Here is an 18,642-nt window from a genome sequence, read left to right on the forward strand (position 1 = left end):
ATGATGTCGTATATTTTGTGATGATCTTTAAAATAGAATATATGTCTCACGGGGGATCACGGCTTATCTTTTGGATTCCTGTGATATTCTTTGACATCACTTCCAAAATGATCAGCTATTCCAATGAGACAAACTTGAAATGTGAATTTGTTTTAAAAAAGAAACCGAAGAATATTAGGGCTCACAGTTGCTTTTTTTGTAAAGTACCTGTAGTCCACAGCAAGAAGACTGATATTCTGAGGAGGTGTTGTCTGATGATGATCTCCATGTTGTTAGATGCAAACAGTCAGAGTCTCGTGTAGTTACAGAGGCATGAAGAGCTGCAGGTGGGCGGGTCACTGTACAAATCTACACTCAAGGTGTAGTATAAGAAGTACTGGAGGTCCCCCTATAGTACATCACTCAGCCGTAGATTACCTGTATTTAGATCAGTAACACTGACTAACCAAAGATTTGATGATGTGATCTATTTGTGATATACACATTTAAAGACATTTTTAAAACGGAAGATGGACGATCATCCTGTATTTCCTTCATAAACAGTGAGGGAAAATTATAACGTGACCAAGTCAGACTTTGAAGTTACAGGTATGTTTCTTCATTATTACGTAATCATTATTCATGTAGTTAATGAGAAAAATTCACAACCATATTAGTTGCTAAAACAATCTTTATTTCATACAGAACGTCACAAAGAGTGTCAGAGCAAGAGGCCAACATTGTGTCAAAACAGTTGATAAAATCATCAAAGGCTTGGCTTAGATGTCGGCTGTCTGCAGGTGTTCAAGAGACTCAACATGTTTGTCTGTCAGACAGATAAAGGAGAGTTTTTGTGTTGACTTGAGGGGAATCTGCAGCACTGTGCGTACTGGCAGCACAGAAATACACTCCACTGTCGTTTAATAAAAGATCAGAAATGCTGAGGCGTGCATGTTTACGGGCATCTCCATCGAGGCTGATCTTTTCTTTCACGTCGTCCTCTGGGTACGGGAAGATGTTATTCATATATCCCAGGAGCTTCAGAGCTTTGTGCTCTTCTTCTCTTTTGTACCAGAGAACAATATCATAAAATGGTACATTGTGTGAACAGCTGATCTCACTGGCAACAGATTCACCAGTTCTCTTAATGATGAAAGGAGGAGTTTGGAAGACCATTTTGGTGAGAGGGTTACCTGTGAAAAGAAAATAGCAGTCAAGATTTGAAATACTGAAATGAGTAGCTGTGCAGCGTCTTACTCTTTCTGGAATATTCTTGCGCTTCTCACCATTATTTCCCGGCAGATGAAGAAAACAAAATATAAAGACGGTAAATATCATGGTAAAGAACTTTAGATCTGAAACTCTACGATCGGCTTTTCTTCCCTGACCCGAAAGCTCGGCAGCTGTGGACGAGAATGCATCACTGTTACAGTTTAATGAACACTGCTGGTGTCAGAAAGACGTCGACATCACAGCACTCAGCAGGGAGGGAGTAGCGTTATCTTGCGTATCAATGGAGGTGGTAGATATCCTCATTTCACTTGTTGAGGTTTGTTTCCCCCTGCTGGTGTCAAAAGTAAGGTAAGCTGCCTCAGTGATGGCTTTGTGGTGTTCTTCTTCCATTTTGCAGATATTTACAAATATTACGGCTGATAGTTATTTCAGAACAGTGCTGCAGATTGTGTCACATGATTCTATATTTTGGTCTCCTTACATCATACCTACAGCACGCATACAGATATCTTTTGTTAGTGAAATAAATATTACACATACTATCAGATGGCCTTAAGTGTCGTACTGCCAAAATGAACAGTAGCTTGTGTTACAGCATAGGCCCTGCTACTCTTATTAGGACCGCGTGACCCCCAGTGGACAAATAAAAATAGCACTGTATTTTAATGAAACATTTTAATTTACGACTTCTTTGCTATTTTCAGACTTTTAGTCATCCAGTGGGCTGGATTGGAATCTTTAGCAGACCGGTTCTGGCCCTCTGGCCGTATTTTTGACACCTCTGATTTAGACCCATTGAGGCACATATTAGAGGCTTTTAGGTAATTGTGATTAAATGAGTTAATATGTTTATCAGCTCATTTCCAATTTGGAAGTGCCTTACACTTGCATTCTTTCTGTTGGACATCAGGGGGCGACTCCTCTGTTTGCAAAAAGAAGTCTGATTGTATAGAAGTCTATGAGAAAATGACTCTACTTCTCACTTGATCCAGTAAACTTTGTAAACATGAGGTTATGGTCTCAGTCTCTAGTTTCAAGTCTTTTTCAATACAGCATGATGCTCATTTAGTAAATTATGATCCATTTTAGAGTAGAATAGACAATAAAGCGGAGTATACTGTAGTGCGTGGATACCAGAGCCGTATACAGCTTCTCTATCACAACGTCACTCCACCGCTGTCCAAATATAGTCACTTCCGTTCACTGGTTGCAAAAAAACAAGATGGCGACGACCAAAAAAAAAACGATAGCCAAAATGACAAACTCAAGGCTTCAAAACCATAGCCCACAAACCAAACTACCCACATTTTGTAAACAGAAACTCTTTATGGAGCTTGAAAATATCTCAACAACTGAGTTTTTACAATGTTAAACAATCTAATCTCGTATGTGTTAGAATACAGTTTCAGTGATAATGGGTAATTACACAACATTTCGGAGAAAGAGCAGCACAGAGGTTTTTGCTCAGCCTTGCTAGTTAACTGTGCCACTGTGGGGCTGACTCACAGCACAGAAGTACAAGCCTTTATCTCCTGGCTGCAGGTTCTTCACTGTGAACGTCCCTCTGTGAGCGTCAGGCTTGGTGGCTGAAAATTTGTCCCCACTGAAGTCTGGTTCAAACGTATGTTCAGTGTTTGCCGAAGTGAAGACTGCTAGTTTCATGGTGTCTCCTGGCAGCTGTCTGTACCAGTACATCTGGTAGTAGCTGCTACCCTTGGTGTGGCTGCAGCTCATTGTTGCGTTGTCACCCTGGACTTTCCACAGTATGTCAGGCTGGGTGACATCACTCCCATCAGTAAGACCTGAGTGAAACAACAGTGAACGTTGCCAGAAGCGAACATGTTAACGTGCATACAGCAGAAGCTTTACAGTGATTTTGAACTTCTTGCTTGTTATCCCTCTAAATGCAGTGTTTTGATATTTTTGTATTTTACCTTTTATCCAGAGAAGAAATATCAACCAGCTGAGGAGACCGTGTTTGATGATGTCCATGTTCAGAAAGTCTGAGTCAAACGCACAGCTGTCAGTATTAACAGTGACAGAGATAAAGAGTTGCAGGTGGGAGTGTCAGATACAGTATATATTGTGTGGTGTGTGATCAAAGTGTTACTGAGAGAATGTGTGGTCCTCGAGGTCCCCCTACAGTACATGAAGTAGTTCGTTTGGGAAACAGTGGTGCAAACCAGTCTGTGTGTGTAATAGTAAAGGATACAGAAAGATTGATTATTTTCATGCATTTTTTATCAGTATATTGAAGACAATGAGATCACTGATCTATAAAACATAACCAGTAACCTAGATCATTATTTTTTTAACTGTAATGGGTAGTTCTGCGAGTAAGGACCTTCCTTTTCATAACCATATACTGATAAATGAACTGTCTTCAGCTGCTAGTGGTAACTCTTCTACTGTAGTTTAATTGATTACCAACAGTAGATGGCACTGTTTTCATACATACAGAGAGACAGACTTAAATCTTAACACGTGACAAACTGAGTTCAGACCCAGACTTAGTGTCTTGGTTATTAGACGCTGACGTTGAATGAACCAGGACAGTCATTTTCATGCAAATTTAATTGTGCCCCCTGGTGTTTTCAAACCCAAACTCTTGCTCTTCTTCCTCTTCCTCTTCCTCTGGGGTTCCTGCAGGTCACAGTAGATCATCAGGGATGAAATATTTATTCACACAGCTGCGGGTGGTTTTCACAGACATCTCACTAATGTACACACTTCAGAGATATGTGAGATTTCACAGACCAATAATAAACTGGAAGGCTGCTGTAAGTAAACCCACATTCAAGGGAAGATCGTTCTATGGCGGGACTGTATAACTCAGTTCAATGTAATCGATCTTAAATACACTCTGGCATTCAACTTCTTACGTCTGATGAGATCACTTTAAACAGCAATCACAAAATGACAGTTAAAACATAAAAATAATCTGATAAATTTAGCCACTTTAATTTAAGAGAATGAAGATCTTGATCAACAGGATTTAACAGTATGTTTATTTACACATCAGGTGGTGGTGACACAAACAAACATGAGGATTTCATCACAATGACTTCATGACTTTATGGTCTGCAGTGCGTCATAATGCTCTTTGTGACAAACAGTTTAATCCTTGGTCCTGCAGACTTCACGTTTTTACAGTTTGAAAGTGTCCTCCACCTGCCCCTCAAAAGGCTCCATCTCTTTACAAAATAACAAAACAATGGTTTCAAAATGCCTCAAAACATATAAATATCAATCTGTTTACACTTTCAATTCTCATACTGTCATCAGAACAATTGTTTGTTGGAAAACCAAATAAGTGAGGCCCCGCCAGCTTCTTCTAGATGCACACAGTCTGCACTTTGACCCAGCGGTGCACTCCAAGTGAAACAGTTGGTCCTTTGCCATGAACAACAGGAAGGTTTAAGTGTCAGTTCACCCGGATTATTGAACGGGATTTTATTTTTGGTGCTCTTTTGGTTTTTCCAGATGTCTTTCCAGAAACAATAGTGTTACTCAGGATAACTCCCAAATTATTTTTGCCTTAGGTAGATTCTTCTGAACGGAAACCGCTGACAGGGAGACTTGAGAATAATAAGAGACATTATTTATTTATTTTTTAAGAACATGTGTTGGTGTTTTTTCCATTCAAAACTTAAGCAAATAAAACCAAAACGTTTTGGTTATGTACTGCTAATATTTGGTAAAACATTGTTTGGTAAATTGGGTGAACTGAACGTTTTTTAACAGTGACTATGAGCAGCTTCAGTCAGGGTTGAAAGGTCGCTCAGGGGAACGTGTTGAACCCAGTCTTGTCGTGCAAAGGGATGCCCTCCGCTCCTCTGAACTCCTCCACGATGTCGTCGAATGTGCGTCCTTTTGTCTCCGGGAGGCGGATCCAGGTGAAGGTGAAGGCGACCAGAGCCACCGTCATGAAGAGGAGGTAGACGTACGCACCGCACACTTTCTGTGTGTGTGGGAGAGACAGACGGGGGTTATCCTCACCTGGGTACTTGATCTGTATTTTACCAAGCGTGGTGTCTTAAGATGATTACACCATGCAAACACACTCGCACACAGAAGAGTAACATTCACAAAAGGAAAAGAAAAAACTGATTTACACAAGAAGATAGAAAAACAAAGTCTTGGTCTTAGTTTCAGGTTGTCTGCCATCTCTGCAGCACTATAACCAACAGATGTTTCCCTTGTTAACTGTTAATTTAATTACTATTATTTCAACCCGATGTTGACGGAGTTAGCAATAGATTTATACATATTTAATATTCTGATTCATGTCTGTTTTAAAGTATGATTGAACCGATTTATAGCTTGTATTTAACAGTCATGTCTCTAAGGTGTAAGGGAACTTACAAAAGCAAGCAAAGAAATCCACCTCTAAAGCTTATCTCGGTGGTACAGCATGCAGGCCTACAGTATACACACCCACCAGTAATGGAGGGAAGAGGAGCGCCAGAACAAACTTCCCGCCCCAGTTGAGCATGCTGGTGAAGGCCATAGCGATGGGTCTGCCGGGCTGGTCGAACAGCTCGGCAGCGATGAACCACGAGATGGGGCCGGGGCCCAGCTCGTAGGCCGAAATCAGGCCGAAAACCAGCAGGACCTGCAGGCTCCGCAGCTCTGGGACCAGGTGCTGCACGGTGGATGGACACGTTTGTTGTTGAAAGGGTCGAAGTACAGTCGAGTCATTGTTAGTTTGAGGGTTCATTTGTGTTGAAATGTGTGTGCAAAAATGGGTATGTTATTAGGGTTAGCCTATAATGTAATGTATAATGTATTCAGTTTTCAAAATTGTAATACATTTGAAAGGTAGGATTGTGTTTTGTACACTGGAGACTTCAGTTTAAAATACTTTTCAAAATGTACTTTAGTTTGTTTTAGTGGATTCCAGGTTTGTCAAACATAAGATATCTTGTTTAAATCCAGTATCAGAGGAGATACTTTTTGTGCACAAATGGGGAAAAAAAACAATCCCACTAAGAAGAGCTTACCAGGACAGAATCCACTATGGTCATGAGTAAGTTACACACTGCTATGGAGATGAAACCAGTCAGGAGCAATCTCCTCCTTCCTGCCCTTTCCATCAGGAAGAACTTGAAAGAGAAAAAAAACATCTCAAAATCTACAAAATATGACACCACTCGTATTCTAAGTGTTGACTGTTGGGTTTGTATTGAGCAGTCGACATGATAATGTGTTGAATAATACTGTTAATGAAGTAGTGAGTTAAAATATCAAAGGTTCCCACTACATTTTGTACTCACTGCCACCAAAGTGAAGGTGACGTTGACGGCCCCCACGCCCAGCGTCAGATATTCGGCCTGATCAAACTTGGCCTGGAACATTGTGGTGGAATAATTAATGATCTGGAAGAAAAGAGCAGGCGCTGCTTTTAGATTACTGGGTTACTGGGACGTCTCTGTGTGTTTTTAGGGACGGGGGTATTGTCCTAACCCACTGCGCCAGAATCTGAGAGTCAGAGAGAAGAGCTGAGCTCTGAATAATGCATTGAAGAAATACTACAACGCTGCAAGTGAAATATTCATAAGACGGCGAGTAAGCCATACTAAATGATCAACAACTCTAAAAGGCCGTGTTCCTTCAAATTCAGTTTTGCCAGAAAACTTTTCACAGATAAATTTCATAAGACTGACCGCGTTGAATCCGGACAGCTGGCTGCCCAGGTTGATGACGAGGACGATGATGATGGGCTGCTTGTATCGGCGCTTCTTGAAGAACTCGTGGATGGTGACTCCGGACTGAGTGTGGGCGGCCTCCTCCTTCATCTCTTCCAGCTCAGCGAACACCTTGTCTGAGCGTCCTCTCAGCCTCAGCAAGGCTGCAGGGTTAAAAGCCCATTTTTATTGTTTTTTGTGGCGCATCCACAGAGTTGAGAGACTAGAGTGCTTTAAAAGCAGGTCAGCCCTGAATCTAAAAGCTGATGAGAAAAGGTCTTCAGCTCGTCTCTTTCTCTCTAATCGGTGACTGCAGGACAATAAAATACCTAAAAGTGGGACCCACCAGCCTCGGCTTGGATCTCCTCTCCCCGGTTGATGAGCAGGTAGCGAGGGCTCTCGGGACAGAAAGGCAGGACCAGGTACTGCGCCAGGGCCGGAATGACAGACAGCGACAGCATCAAGGCCCAGTTATGCTCCGTACCGAGCACTGTCTCCAGACCAGCCACCTGCAGCAGACGGATACAGGAACCTCGTTCATGGATGCCTCTTTCTTGCCCAATATCTCTATGATAATGTTTTACTGTTGAAGTTCTAAACATTTCTTCGTTGAAAGAGACATTGTTGGATATTTTTCTCTGGATGGATCTTGACTCGAGATCAGGAACTAAAACTAATCTATTGGTATCAGCATCAACATTAAATGTAGGCCCTAAGGATGCACGACTAAACACTCTAGTGTGATAGGAAAAGAAAATGGGAGGTAACTTGGGCAACAGAGTCAGAGATTTAGGACAAAATAAGTAACTGAATTCCTACAATCCAACCTTGGACTTTATCTATCGTATCCTGGTTGGCCCCTAGTGGAAAGGAGGGGTCGTAACAGCAGGCATAAAGAAAGTAAACATCAATCTCATCTAACTTTTCCAGTCAAAACTGAAGATTTCCAGGGCTTTCCTCACCATTCCCAGCAGGATGCCCGAGGCGAAGGACACCTGGTTGAGTGTAGCGAAGGCCCCTCTCAGGTTTGTGGGGGACACCTCCTGGATGTAGAGCGGATTAAGAGTCATCACCAGGCCGCAGAAGAGGCCGAACACCAACCGTCCCAGGATGAGAACCTCAAACGACTGGCTGGCTTTGGAGGCCGACATCAGACACGCTCCCACAACCGAGAGACAGTTCACTATGAGGATGGAGTTTCGTCTGGAGGGGAAGACGAGAGACGTTAAAAGACACGATGGAAGTTATGAGAAAAAGATTTTTTCCCTGGCCTTTATTATTACCTCCCGTAAGAATCTGCGAGGTATTTGACTCCCAGCGAGCCCAGCAGGGCTCCGAAGTCTTTAATGCTGACGGAGAGCGACCACAGGAGAGTCAGGCTGTGATCTGGCATCGTCTGGTTGTGCCTGACTCGCCAGGTGTGGTTGAAAAACTCTTCAATGATCTAAACAGTGAGCAAACGGCAAAAGACGACCAGGGAACTCAGTAGAAATTCAAACTGTGGGTTTGATTGTTTAACATTAATCTGGGTACAACTTATTTAAAACCGTAATAGTTCCTCGGGATGGACTGGAGCAATCAAACAACACCAATTTAAGTCCCTTTTACTGTCAGTATTGTTACTATTCCAGACAAAATATTTCGCGGGTTAAGTATTGCGAGGAATTTAAATGTCGAATCACTTGCAAACATGTAGTGCAGTCTACCTGTGAACTAGCAAAACCCTGCCAGACCTGGAGCTGAGCCAGACCTGGAGCTGAGCCAGAGTTTCGGGGCTTGTTAGGTTTATTTAGTGTTTTATTGAGTCTGTGAGATATTTGTTTGACGGTCAGACGGTTTTCTAGGTTCTGCCATTGCATGATACTGTTGGGCTGGGTTGTCCACGGTTTATATAATGGTTTGTTTGTTGCAGTTCTGAGCTTGATTTTAGTTGTAAGACTATTTCTTTGCTTGGACATTTTGTGATCTTTCTGCATATCCTGATGGAGTGTAATTTTTAAGATATATCAAATGAAGGTATTTTCTATTTCTTTGTTGAGAAAGATATTCTTCTATATTCTTTTCTCAATGGATCTTGATAAGCAGTATATTTACAAAGCAGAATTCTAAAGCTAAAATACGTGACAGTAGTGGAAAATATGAAGATGTTTTTTAGTATCGGGGACTGTTGAAACCTAATGATTGGTGTCAGCATCACGTCCTCGTGTCTCCCCCCTCAGCTCCCGTGTGTTCCTGCTCACCTTGGCTGGAGCGTTGACGTTGCCCGTGTGGTAGCCGATCTGCAGGGAGCCGAGCACCGCGGCCAGGATGGAGGTCAGGAGTGTGGTGGTCAGATGGCTCTGCAACAATGAAGTTAGGGACATTTATTTCTTCACCTTTTTAACTTATCTTAAACAGAAACTGGTTTTCATAGAACATTAAAATGCTTTGAGTATTTATTTTTCTTGTATCAAACACATTCCGGACGAATTATCTTAAGTTACAAACATGTTTTCTGAATGAGTTGCCCTGAGATGTTTTTTATTTGCACCTCAAAACGGTTACTCTCAACACACAGACACGCTGTACATATTTAAACAAGTGTGATCTGAGCTCAGTGGCCCCACATGGTTCCACAAATAAAAGCAGCCGTCTGGCTTATTTGTAAAGGTCAAGGATAGCAACCACAGTATTTTCACACACTGGCAAGATGTACAGAATTGTAATGACCACAAGTGTATGATAGTGCTCCTTCTGTCTGTTCATTTGTAGATTAAAGGGTTAAAAGAAACAAACCTCCTGCGGTGCCATTTGTTCAGGTGAGACGGGGATTCACTCCCTCAAGATGTGGGTACATGTATCTTCGTCTGACTCTCTGCTGTGAAAAACACAAATTATGTGCTGACATGGGATTTTATATGTGATAAAATGAAAATTAGACTAAATCACATACATTACATTCAATGTTTTATAGAATACTTTTACTTCTAGACAAATCATTTTTTAGTAAAACTACATACCTATGATGACCTCCCATTAGCATTAAATCAAAACAGAGATGTCCTGGACCTGAATGCTACAAGACAGGAAAGGATGTCTAGAAATACTGCCTGAAATTAAATCAGTTAGGAAAATTATGTTCATGTAACTTTCAGACTCTGACATTAACAATTCACATATCGAATTCAAAAATATAATGAAAAAAGTGATTAAATTATTTAATTTAATAATTACCACTATCCCTTGTACAACAGCTTTAGCAAAATCTGACATTAATACATAGTTACACCTTTGTAGGCAGTTTATTGACTACGTTGCATGTTGCGTGCGAGTCTATATATAGATATAGATGTTAATATATATGTATTGATAAACTCACCACTGATCCTGAGTGTCGTATGTTGATCCCGTCTTTATTCCTGAGTTTCAGATATGACTGTGTAAAGTGAACACACCACTACTAAAAACTGCACACACACACACACACACACACACACACACACACACACACGTGCACCAGTGATGAAGTCGCACCCAGCTGGTGAATGTGGGGCAGGCCTGACAGAAAGGCAGCCGCGGGCCTCCTCTGGTTGTCATGGACCAGCTGATCGACGTCCTGAGATATAACTGACTGAGGATCAGCTTATCTTCTGCACCCATACCCTCAAATTAACTCTGGTGGAATAAGCGCAACTGTTCCCGGGTCAGCACCAAAATACAAATTGTTTCCTTGTTGGAGCACTGGGTTGTCATTTTGGCAATCACACGGCCACGTGCTTCAGCTATGTGAGTGTGTGTTGTGGGTGACTTTGTCCTGATGATGTTCAGTGAAATGGAAAACTCACGAGTGTCCGATGACCTCGCATCTCCATGTGTCTTTCTAGGAACTAAGAAAAAATGGTTTTAAGATTGAACCATTTTTTATTTCTCCAACTAAAAACTGAGATTATTTTATCAGCATGAGACGGTGGTGTAGTGGCTGGCAGAGACAAGACATGAAACTTGATGATTCTAAATTCCCCGTTGGTGTGAATGTGAGCATGAATGGATGTCTGTCAGTCAGTGTCAGTCAGCCCTGCGATAGTCTACCGATAAGCGGTTAAAGGATGGATGAGCAGGAAACCTTACAACTGACAATGACATGTGAAAAGTTATGTTTTCACTAAAAGACAATGAATATCATGTCACAGTTTACGATCATGTAAACATAGAAAAGCCACTGTGTTGAATACGGTTAAATAACCAACTTTGTTTTTACATTAGTGCTCTTCACACAAACATATTTAAACACCATTGATGTGAGTAAATTACAATGGATAATCTGTTCACGGGCATAGTTGTTATGACGGAATCTGTTCAACACATACATCTTTGTTCTTGTAACTGGTAGGAAGTATTACAGAAAAATGATTTCATTCTGAGGAGGAAAATAAAGCAAATACATCTTCACCCAGTTTCACTCCTGAATTGAATTGGAAAAGCCTGCTTGCTTTATAATACCATGAATACGACTAGTTTTTTAGGGAATTTAAATGTTAACTTGATTGCACCTTGTGGGTCAAGATTAGCTGACCGAGGCAGAGACACTGTGTGCTGCTTTCAAGGATAGTCCCTTAACGGGCAACACCCATCACACAACGCTGTGACAATTTAGAGCCTCAAAGATTTAACAGACAGTACCAGGAAGAAGTAAATGTCCTCCTCCTGAGACAACAAGCCTGCTATTGGCTCGAAAAAGCTCCCTGCTTCTCTGTCAGTCTGAAGCTCTGGAGGTATCGGTTTCCATCCTGGAGCTGTGACCGCAGCAACATGCACATATTAGAGATTAATCCCTGAACCGGACTGATCCTGATCAAATAGCTCACACAAGAGGACGCAATGGAGCTTTGAGGGCTAAAGCCATCTAGGCCTGATGTAGTTTTTAGATAATCTTATAATTTATGTTCATTATAGTAAGGGGGATTATCTGTACTTACATTGGCACTTGCATGTGTTTGCGTTCAAATTTGTCCATGTGCTTGTGGGTGTTTTACGTGGTTGGTATATTTTAATAGCGTATCCATATATTGTATGTGGGTAATGTGTAATCGTCCTTGTGTTTCCCACCTATGATGTAATGGAGAACTTAAAATCATACTTGCGTGAAAATCTTATTACCTCAGTTTTACGGTTTTCCTGCTTTAGTTTTAGCTGATGAATTGCATCGTCCGGTGTTTCTTTGTTCATTTCCTCACATGGATCATTGAGGTTTAATCTAACCCAGTCTTATCCAATGACTGTTAGCTTGGCTGTTTTTTGTTTGCATGCTGGTATGTGCAAACACATAATGTAAAGGCTGCATGTGTGCACATGAGGCATTTCCACGAGTAAAATACAGGTTACAAGAGAAATGAAAATGAAATCATGATAGATGCACACATGCCTGCCTCTTGAATAAATCCAAATAGGCAGTAACCGCTTTTCGCTGCCAAGTTGCACGAGCCAAATAAATAAAAGCATGAAGAAGAGGGATGAACTTAATCACAATGCTGGGGGAGGAAACATTCCCCGGCCTCGCCACAAACCACATCATTTGTGCATAAAAATGATCCTTTATCGTAAAACGTAAGTAAAATATGTCCAAATAAATATTAAGTGTGGCCCTGAGGGCCCCGGAGGTGATGAAAAGCAGATAATTCCAATCCACAGAAAAACCTGCGCTGCACTGACTCATATGTGAAACACTTGAGCTGTGTTGAAGACGGAAAACAGAAGTCCTCCCATTAAACTTAAACTTTACGCTATAAAACAGTGCTAGTTTCACATTTTAAATCCATCCATCCATCCATTTTCCTCCGCTTATCCGGGGTCGGGTCGCGGTGGCAGCAGGCCAAGCAGGCTGACCCAGACCTCCCTCTCACCGGCAACATTTTAAATCTTTATTTCTTATTAACGCTGTAAATTATGGAAAGCAACTTTCCACACTGCTGATAAATGTCACCAATTTCAAATATTAGATATCTCCTGTTCTGTACTTTGTGTAACTTTTTGTGATTTATTTTCAGACCTCAGAGAACAGAACATATTGTGCTTTTAAATCACCTACAAGAAAATGAATTTAACTGAAAGCAAATTGGGAATTAGAACTAAACGTGCTTGCACGCTGTTGACTTTCAATCTTTATTTGTGATGGAAATCGAACCACAAAACCACCCCGATGTCACAGGAATGTATTTAACACAAACCTGCAGCACAGCAGAGCACAAAAAAAGAAAAAGAGGAAAGAATAATTAGCATTGGGGGGCAAAATGCGTCGTCCACCTGCAAGCTTTGTTCCTGCAGCTGAGTTCTCAATCAGCGTGTGGATACGCCTGTCTGGAACATGACCGCTGACCCCTGAGCCCTGGCCTCCTGGCAGGCAACCCCCCTGACCCTGCTGGGCAGGTGCTGCTGCAGGAACAGAGGGCATCAGGCACAAATGGTGAGCGGTGTGCACCGTCATCCCCCCACCGCTAATGTTAAGCTATCACACAGACTAATTGCCCTCTATAATTACCTGTAATGGTGTTTGATCTGTTTTTAAGTGTTTCAATGCACACAACAGCGAAAATAAAAGTGACTTGTCAATACTAAAACATGTGGTTATGGGCTCTAACAGACTACTACGGGGACAGATGTCCTATATTTCTCCATTTTGTTAATTAAGATCTTTAGTGAAAAGAGACTGGACCCTCTATCTAGACATGCTGGATTAGTATATGTTTAGTGGAGACAACATCATGCAGCACCTGTGCTGCCCACACATCACTTCTAAAACCCCAAATTCCAGTCTTCACCTATGAAACCCCTTTAGCAACCCCCCCCTCCACCCCACCTTCAACAAAGGAGAAAACACGCACTCTCTAAAACACACACACATCCCTAAGCAGCTGCGTCATTACGAAACTCTTTTGAACTTCACACTGTGGAAGTCAAATGCCACATGTGTCAGTACAAGACAGATGTACTGCAGCTGCCTCTGGGCTCCAATGTCATCTGTGATACAACCCCCCCGATTCCAAACCACCCCCATCACCAGCGACCTCACCCCGAAGCCCTCCGCCTCCCATCATGCACTGACAACATCCGTACCTTTGAAGTCTCATCCCTAAGTCAAAGAATCTCACACCGCACACAAATCATGAGGCCAAGCAGAGTGCATCTTTGTAGTCAAGTTTTATCAGTCAAAACAGTTATGAAGCAAATTATGAAGCAACAAAAGAGTCCACCGTAAGCTAGTTTTACAATATCACCTGCCAACTTTTAAACAAATAGTGGCATATAAGTCCCCATTAAAGTTAGAAAGTTGCAGGACATAACCTGTCTTTAAAACCAAGTATTGTCAGTTTATTGAATTGAATTGGCTTGGCTGATAATGTTTAATAGACCTGTGTGTGTGCATATCTGGCTAACAGGGTTCAATATGTGGAGTTGCAGTCTGCAGTGAACCATCTTCACCGTTAGGGGGCAGTGTTGAACTCCTTCTCCCCCCCCACAGAGATCTTGTCCTGTGCTCCAGCTCTAAATGGCTTTCTGCTGCACAACACTGAGTCTAAACTGAGCATAGTTTGAGTAGATGTGGTATAAAACTGTATCTGGATCAGTTCTATATTATCGTTACTTTTGTTGTTGTTTTTCTGGCATGATTGTACCTAATGTAGTGCAACTATGGTGGGTAAAGCAAAATGGTGCTTGGTAGCCGTACAATATATACACGTTAATTTCTCATTATGGCCGCTTTAAATTTATGTCTCAGTTCAGGTGGGGAAAAACACAAACTACCCAGAAAAGTGATACAACCCAGGTGTAAGCCACTGCTGTGTGCCAAGATGCTCTTCGTAAACTCTATCAGTGTGGGTTCCCCTCCAAAAAACATCTCTTTCTTTTTGGTCCTGTCTATTGTTTAGTCTCGTGTGAGACTATTGTGACACAGGTTCCCATAACTCAAGAAATGGGGCCTGTGTAATAAGTGGAAAAGTATTTTTGTTTTCAATTGCGTCGCCAAACATCTGCACCTCAAGCCACATCATTTACCAATTTCACCCAAAGACAACACGTCTCAGTGTTTTGTTTCCCAACAGATCTAGTTTCTTCAGCTATGAACAAGAAATATTGTCAAAACACATCAAGATGGTCCCGACAAGCCTGTTGGGGCTTTGCAGTGGAAAAGTTGCCGGTGAGCGGCGAGACAATCTTGGCTTCTCCCCGTCAGACTGACAGTCGTCTGTAGGCCTCCCTCACTATACGTCCCCCATCGTGATTAGCAGTGATTACCAGCCTGTTAGGTTGGTTTTTAGATCTCTCATGTGATCTGCAGCTCTGCGGCGTCTGGAAGCACTTCAGCAGACACACAGGGCCAGTGTTCCAACCTGGACCGAAGCAGCCACTCAGGAGGAGAGACTGCACAGCCGTCTGAGAGAGACGTTTCTTTTCTCATTCTTGGCACAACTGCCCACTTGTGATTGTAGTGGATTAAGCACCAGTTAGATACTTGTATACATTCTTGACGGCGTTTAGTGATGACGGGAGTCGTAAAACACAAGCTGAAATAGTCAAATAACCCCACCACAGATACAATAAACAGTGCTCAGAGCTTATGGCATACAGTCTGGTCCAAGCATTTCAACGTGAATTAGCTACTGTAATAGCCTATTGATTGACATGATGTAAACACAGAGAGAAGTATATATATATATGTCAGTGAATAAGTGAACACCAATAAACCCCATAGTGAAATTTAGTAAATCAAACAAACAAACAAAGGTTATTGTACATATTTACAATGGGAGCCTTTTCTGTCTCATGTTCATGAGCCACTGCAGTGACTCTTGGGAATATAAGAAATACACAACTCCACAACAAATGCGCAAGCATTCAGACCACTATAGCAAACTCAGGATTCTCCAATTTTCCAACTCAATTGTTCCCAAATGTGAGGAAGAAATTTTATTTTCATTCCAAAACTTGTTCATATGGTCTTTTCTCGGGTGTTTTTCTTCTTCATCTCATACCCTTGTGGGTATTTAAAAAGACTTGCTGCATTGTCTTGCGTTAGGTGGCAAAGCTCCAAGTATGTGTGGTGGTAAGTGTTTCTCAGAGCAGGACTGACATCAACTGTTGGAGGACAGGCAATACGTGTGTTTACATACACAAAATGAACTCCGAAATTACTGGGGAGACTCAAATATTTATTTTAGGAACTGGCATTTGTCAAAGCCACATCTTGTTTACAAGAACTGCAATAAACGTGAGTGTGACGAGTGAAATGAGCTGATATTAACGGGATACTGAGCCGTGTAAACATTTTACTCCGTTTACTGGTTGGGTTTAGTCATCTCTGCCACCTCTTTTTCCCGGGACTAATACGAATATTTAAACGTCTCTGCACTGTAATCTGTTTTGGAAAAATAAAATCCCCACCAGGGGGGTCTTTGTCAGAGATTTGTTGATGTTATTGCAATTTGTAAAGGTGGCCTATGATCCTATGATCACCAAACAAAAAAAACAAACGTCACCAATAACACACTGGAAATAGTCTTTAGCTGTTTCATTGTGTACTAATTGAGTAATGAATTATGAACCATGTAGGGTAGTAAAACTAGCCGCATAAAATGACACATTGAACAACAGAATGTCAAAAGTTATGTGTAAACCATCGGCCTTCATTGTGGTTTGAACTTAAAGCTGCATTAATCAACATTTTTTAGATAAAAACATTAAATCCAATTAATTGTGCTTGTAGAAATGTTTTGCCTGCTGTTAGTATACCGCTGCTTAGACTGAGTATGTTCTATACCAGTATTTGACAGCTGCTACACATTTTCCACAATCTGTTACTGTTAGCTTTTTGCAATGTTTTTTTCTTAACTAAAATGATTTCTTTTTTGTTAGCACAAACTTTATACACAAAAGTAGAAAAACAATGAAAACCTCAAGGCATCTTGTGCAGACAACATGCTGATAACCGAGAGGACTACAAACAACCTGATGGGCATTGCATTGGTTTTGGGTTGCACTAAAAGTACACCTTTAAGTAATCGTGTGGTAAGTTCTTACAGCGAGCGTTCCCCAACAGTGGTACTGTATGTACTGAACAAAAACCAGACCATATTGTTCACAAAGATCTGATTCTGAAGCCAAAAATGTCAATCTGTCTGCAGAGTTCTGTGCAGTGCAAGGGGAGTCCTCAGCTAATTCTGTGCTGATAAATTAGACTTCACGGTCACAGTTAGATTGTAATACATGCCGTTCACTTAATATGCTCGCATACAACATTACACATTTCTTTAAGCCTACATTGCCATAGTTCCTCCTGAGTATCGAGCAACATTTGGGCTGAATTTGACTGTAAGCTCCTCTTTAGTGACTTACCACTGGCCTGTGGGCTGCTGTGTGTAACAGGGGAAGTGTAAGTTTAATTTAGTAGCCACAAAATGTGTGTTAGTGCCTGTTCCTGTTCTGCGAGGACAGAATGAATCACAACAGCAGACTAAAACACAAGGGGAAATGTGGTATCATACACATCTTCCAGTGGTGATCTTTTTACAAATATATTCTCATTCTTACCTAGACCTTTGCAGTCAATTGAAAAGAAGAAAAAAAACACGTACAAACGGATAAAATGTCAAACATAGGGAGGAGAAAGTGCAAATATTTTGGCGCCGCTTTGTTTTCTTTTCACTTTTTTCTGTTCACTTTTGTTTTTTTGTTTTTTTTTTGAAACTCGGGAACTTCTTCATTTTTCTGCTCCATCTTTCTCTTTCCTGTCAGCAAGCGTACAGATGCCTTCCCTCTGTGCCCTCTGCTCTCGTCTCAGCTTCTGGATCCTTCTCTTCTCACACCAGACGACCTACTGGGAACAGAAAGACAGACAAGAAAGAGGGGGGGGGGGGGAATGTATTCACTCGTCTGTTTTAGTATCCGGCATCCAGATGCACTCACACATAGCTGCTGCGTGACAAGACAATGACCTCTCTCCACTCCACAGGCAGAAGCTCACTTACACGCACTAACACACACAATTTAAACAACATATGTAACATCTCATATAATTTGATTAAAAAAACATCACTACTGATGCATGGTGTGTCTCTAAGTGACCATGTGGAAAGCTGATGTTTGACTTCCTCTTAAACCCAGCGCCTTTCCTTCACATCTCACCAGCATCATTTTTATTTATTTTTTCCATCAGCAGCATGTAAGCTTTTTTCTTTGCCATCTGTTTCTTTTTTACAGGACAAAGTCAGTGGTTACTAACTAAAGTTTGACTGCTAAGCAGCTGTGCCCCACCTACACTCAAACGGACCAAACGGACCGTCACATGTGCTGACGTTATGTGACAACCGAGCTCTAACTCAACAGTTGTGTGTGTTGTGTTGTATTCGTGCTGAAACTGCTTGGGACAGTCAGTGCTCTGCACAAGGGATGGACTGCTCTCTCATCAATCAGATGAGTGGGAGGGGGGGAGGGAGGGAGGGAGGAGGAGATGGGTAAAGAGCTTAGATTGCTTACAGATGGCTGTCAGAGGGGAGCAGAGGTCCTCCAGAGCCCTGTGAGAGCCCTGTGTGTGTGTGTGTGTGTGTACTTATTAGCATATCGGTGCATTCAAACAGGGGTTGTGTTTGTGTGTATATGCGTGTACGTCTTTCCATCTATCTATGTTATGTTTGCAGGTGTGTGTGTGGGGGGGTGGGGGGGATGTGCAGGTGCACTCTCTGTCAGTGCTGGTTATGTTAGTCCAGCTTCA

General features: G+C 41.7%; 2 protein-coding genes across 6 annotated transcripts in view; both read right to left on the reverse strand.

The window, feature by feature from the left end:
- Window positions 1-4,993: 4,993 nt before the first annotated feature.
- Window positions 4,994-9,689, reverse strand: slc2a1c (solute carrier family 2 member 1c). Its single transcript, XM_031847208.1, has 10 exons — window positions 9,675-9,689; window positions 9,140-9,238; window positions 8,183-8,343; window positions 7,862-8,102; window positions 7,246-7,408; window positions 6,879-7,063; window positions 6,489-6,590; window positions 6,216-6,317; window positions 5,654-5,857; window positions 4,994-5,173 (listed from the first exon to the last, which is right to left on the reverse strand). The coding sequence occupies exons 1-10, from the start codon at window positions 9,687-9,689 to the stop codon at window positions 4,994-4,996; spliced, it is 1,452 nt and encodes a 483-aa protein (XP_031703068.1).
- A 4,370-nt stretch (window positions 9,690-14,059) lies between these two features.
- The window catches only part of smoc1 (SPARC related modular calcium binding 1), a 42,510-nt gene continuing 37,927 nt past the window's right edge, over window positions 14,060-18,642 (reverse strand). For all 5 annotated transcript variants that reach the window (XM_031847250.1, XM_031847248.1, XM_031847249.1 and 2 more), the window contains one exon: window positions 14,060-17,748. In XM_031847250.1, coding sequence (XP_031703110.1) covers window positions 17,709-17,748 — 40 coding nt within the window. In that variant the 3' untranslated portion in view covers window positions 14,060-17,708. The remainder of the gene's footprint in view (window positions 17,749-18,642) is intronic.

This window comes from Anarrhichthys ocellatus, unplaced genomic scaffold (assembly GCF_004355925.1).
Source record: "Anarrhichthys ocellatus isolate YVR2014 unplaced genomic scaffold, GSC_Weel_1.0 scaffold7, whole genome shotgun sequence".
NCBI lineage: Eukaryota > Metazoa > Chordata > Actinopteri > Perciformes > Anarhichadidae > Anarrhichthys > Anarrhichthys ocellatus.

What these genes read in the sequence shown, in the direction of transcription:
- slc2a1c (XM_031847208.1), bottom strand. An exon ending in AGCTGTCCGGATTCAACGCG is followed by an intron (nt 6,591 to 6,878) that starts GTCAGTCTTATG and finishes CTTTTCTTCCAG; the next exon opens with ATCATTAATTATTCCACCAC. An exon ending in CCATAGTGGATTCTGTCCTG is followed by an intron (nt 5,858 to 6,215) that starts GTAAGCTCTTCT and finishes TCCACCGTGCAG; the next exon opens with CACCTGGTCCCAGAGCTGCG.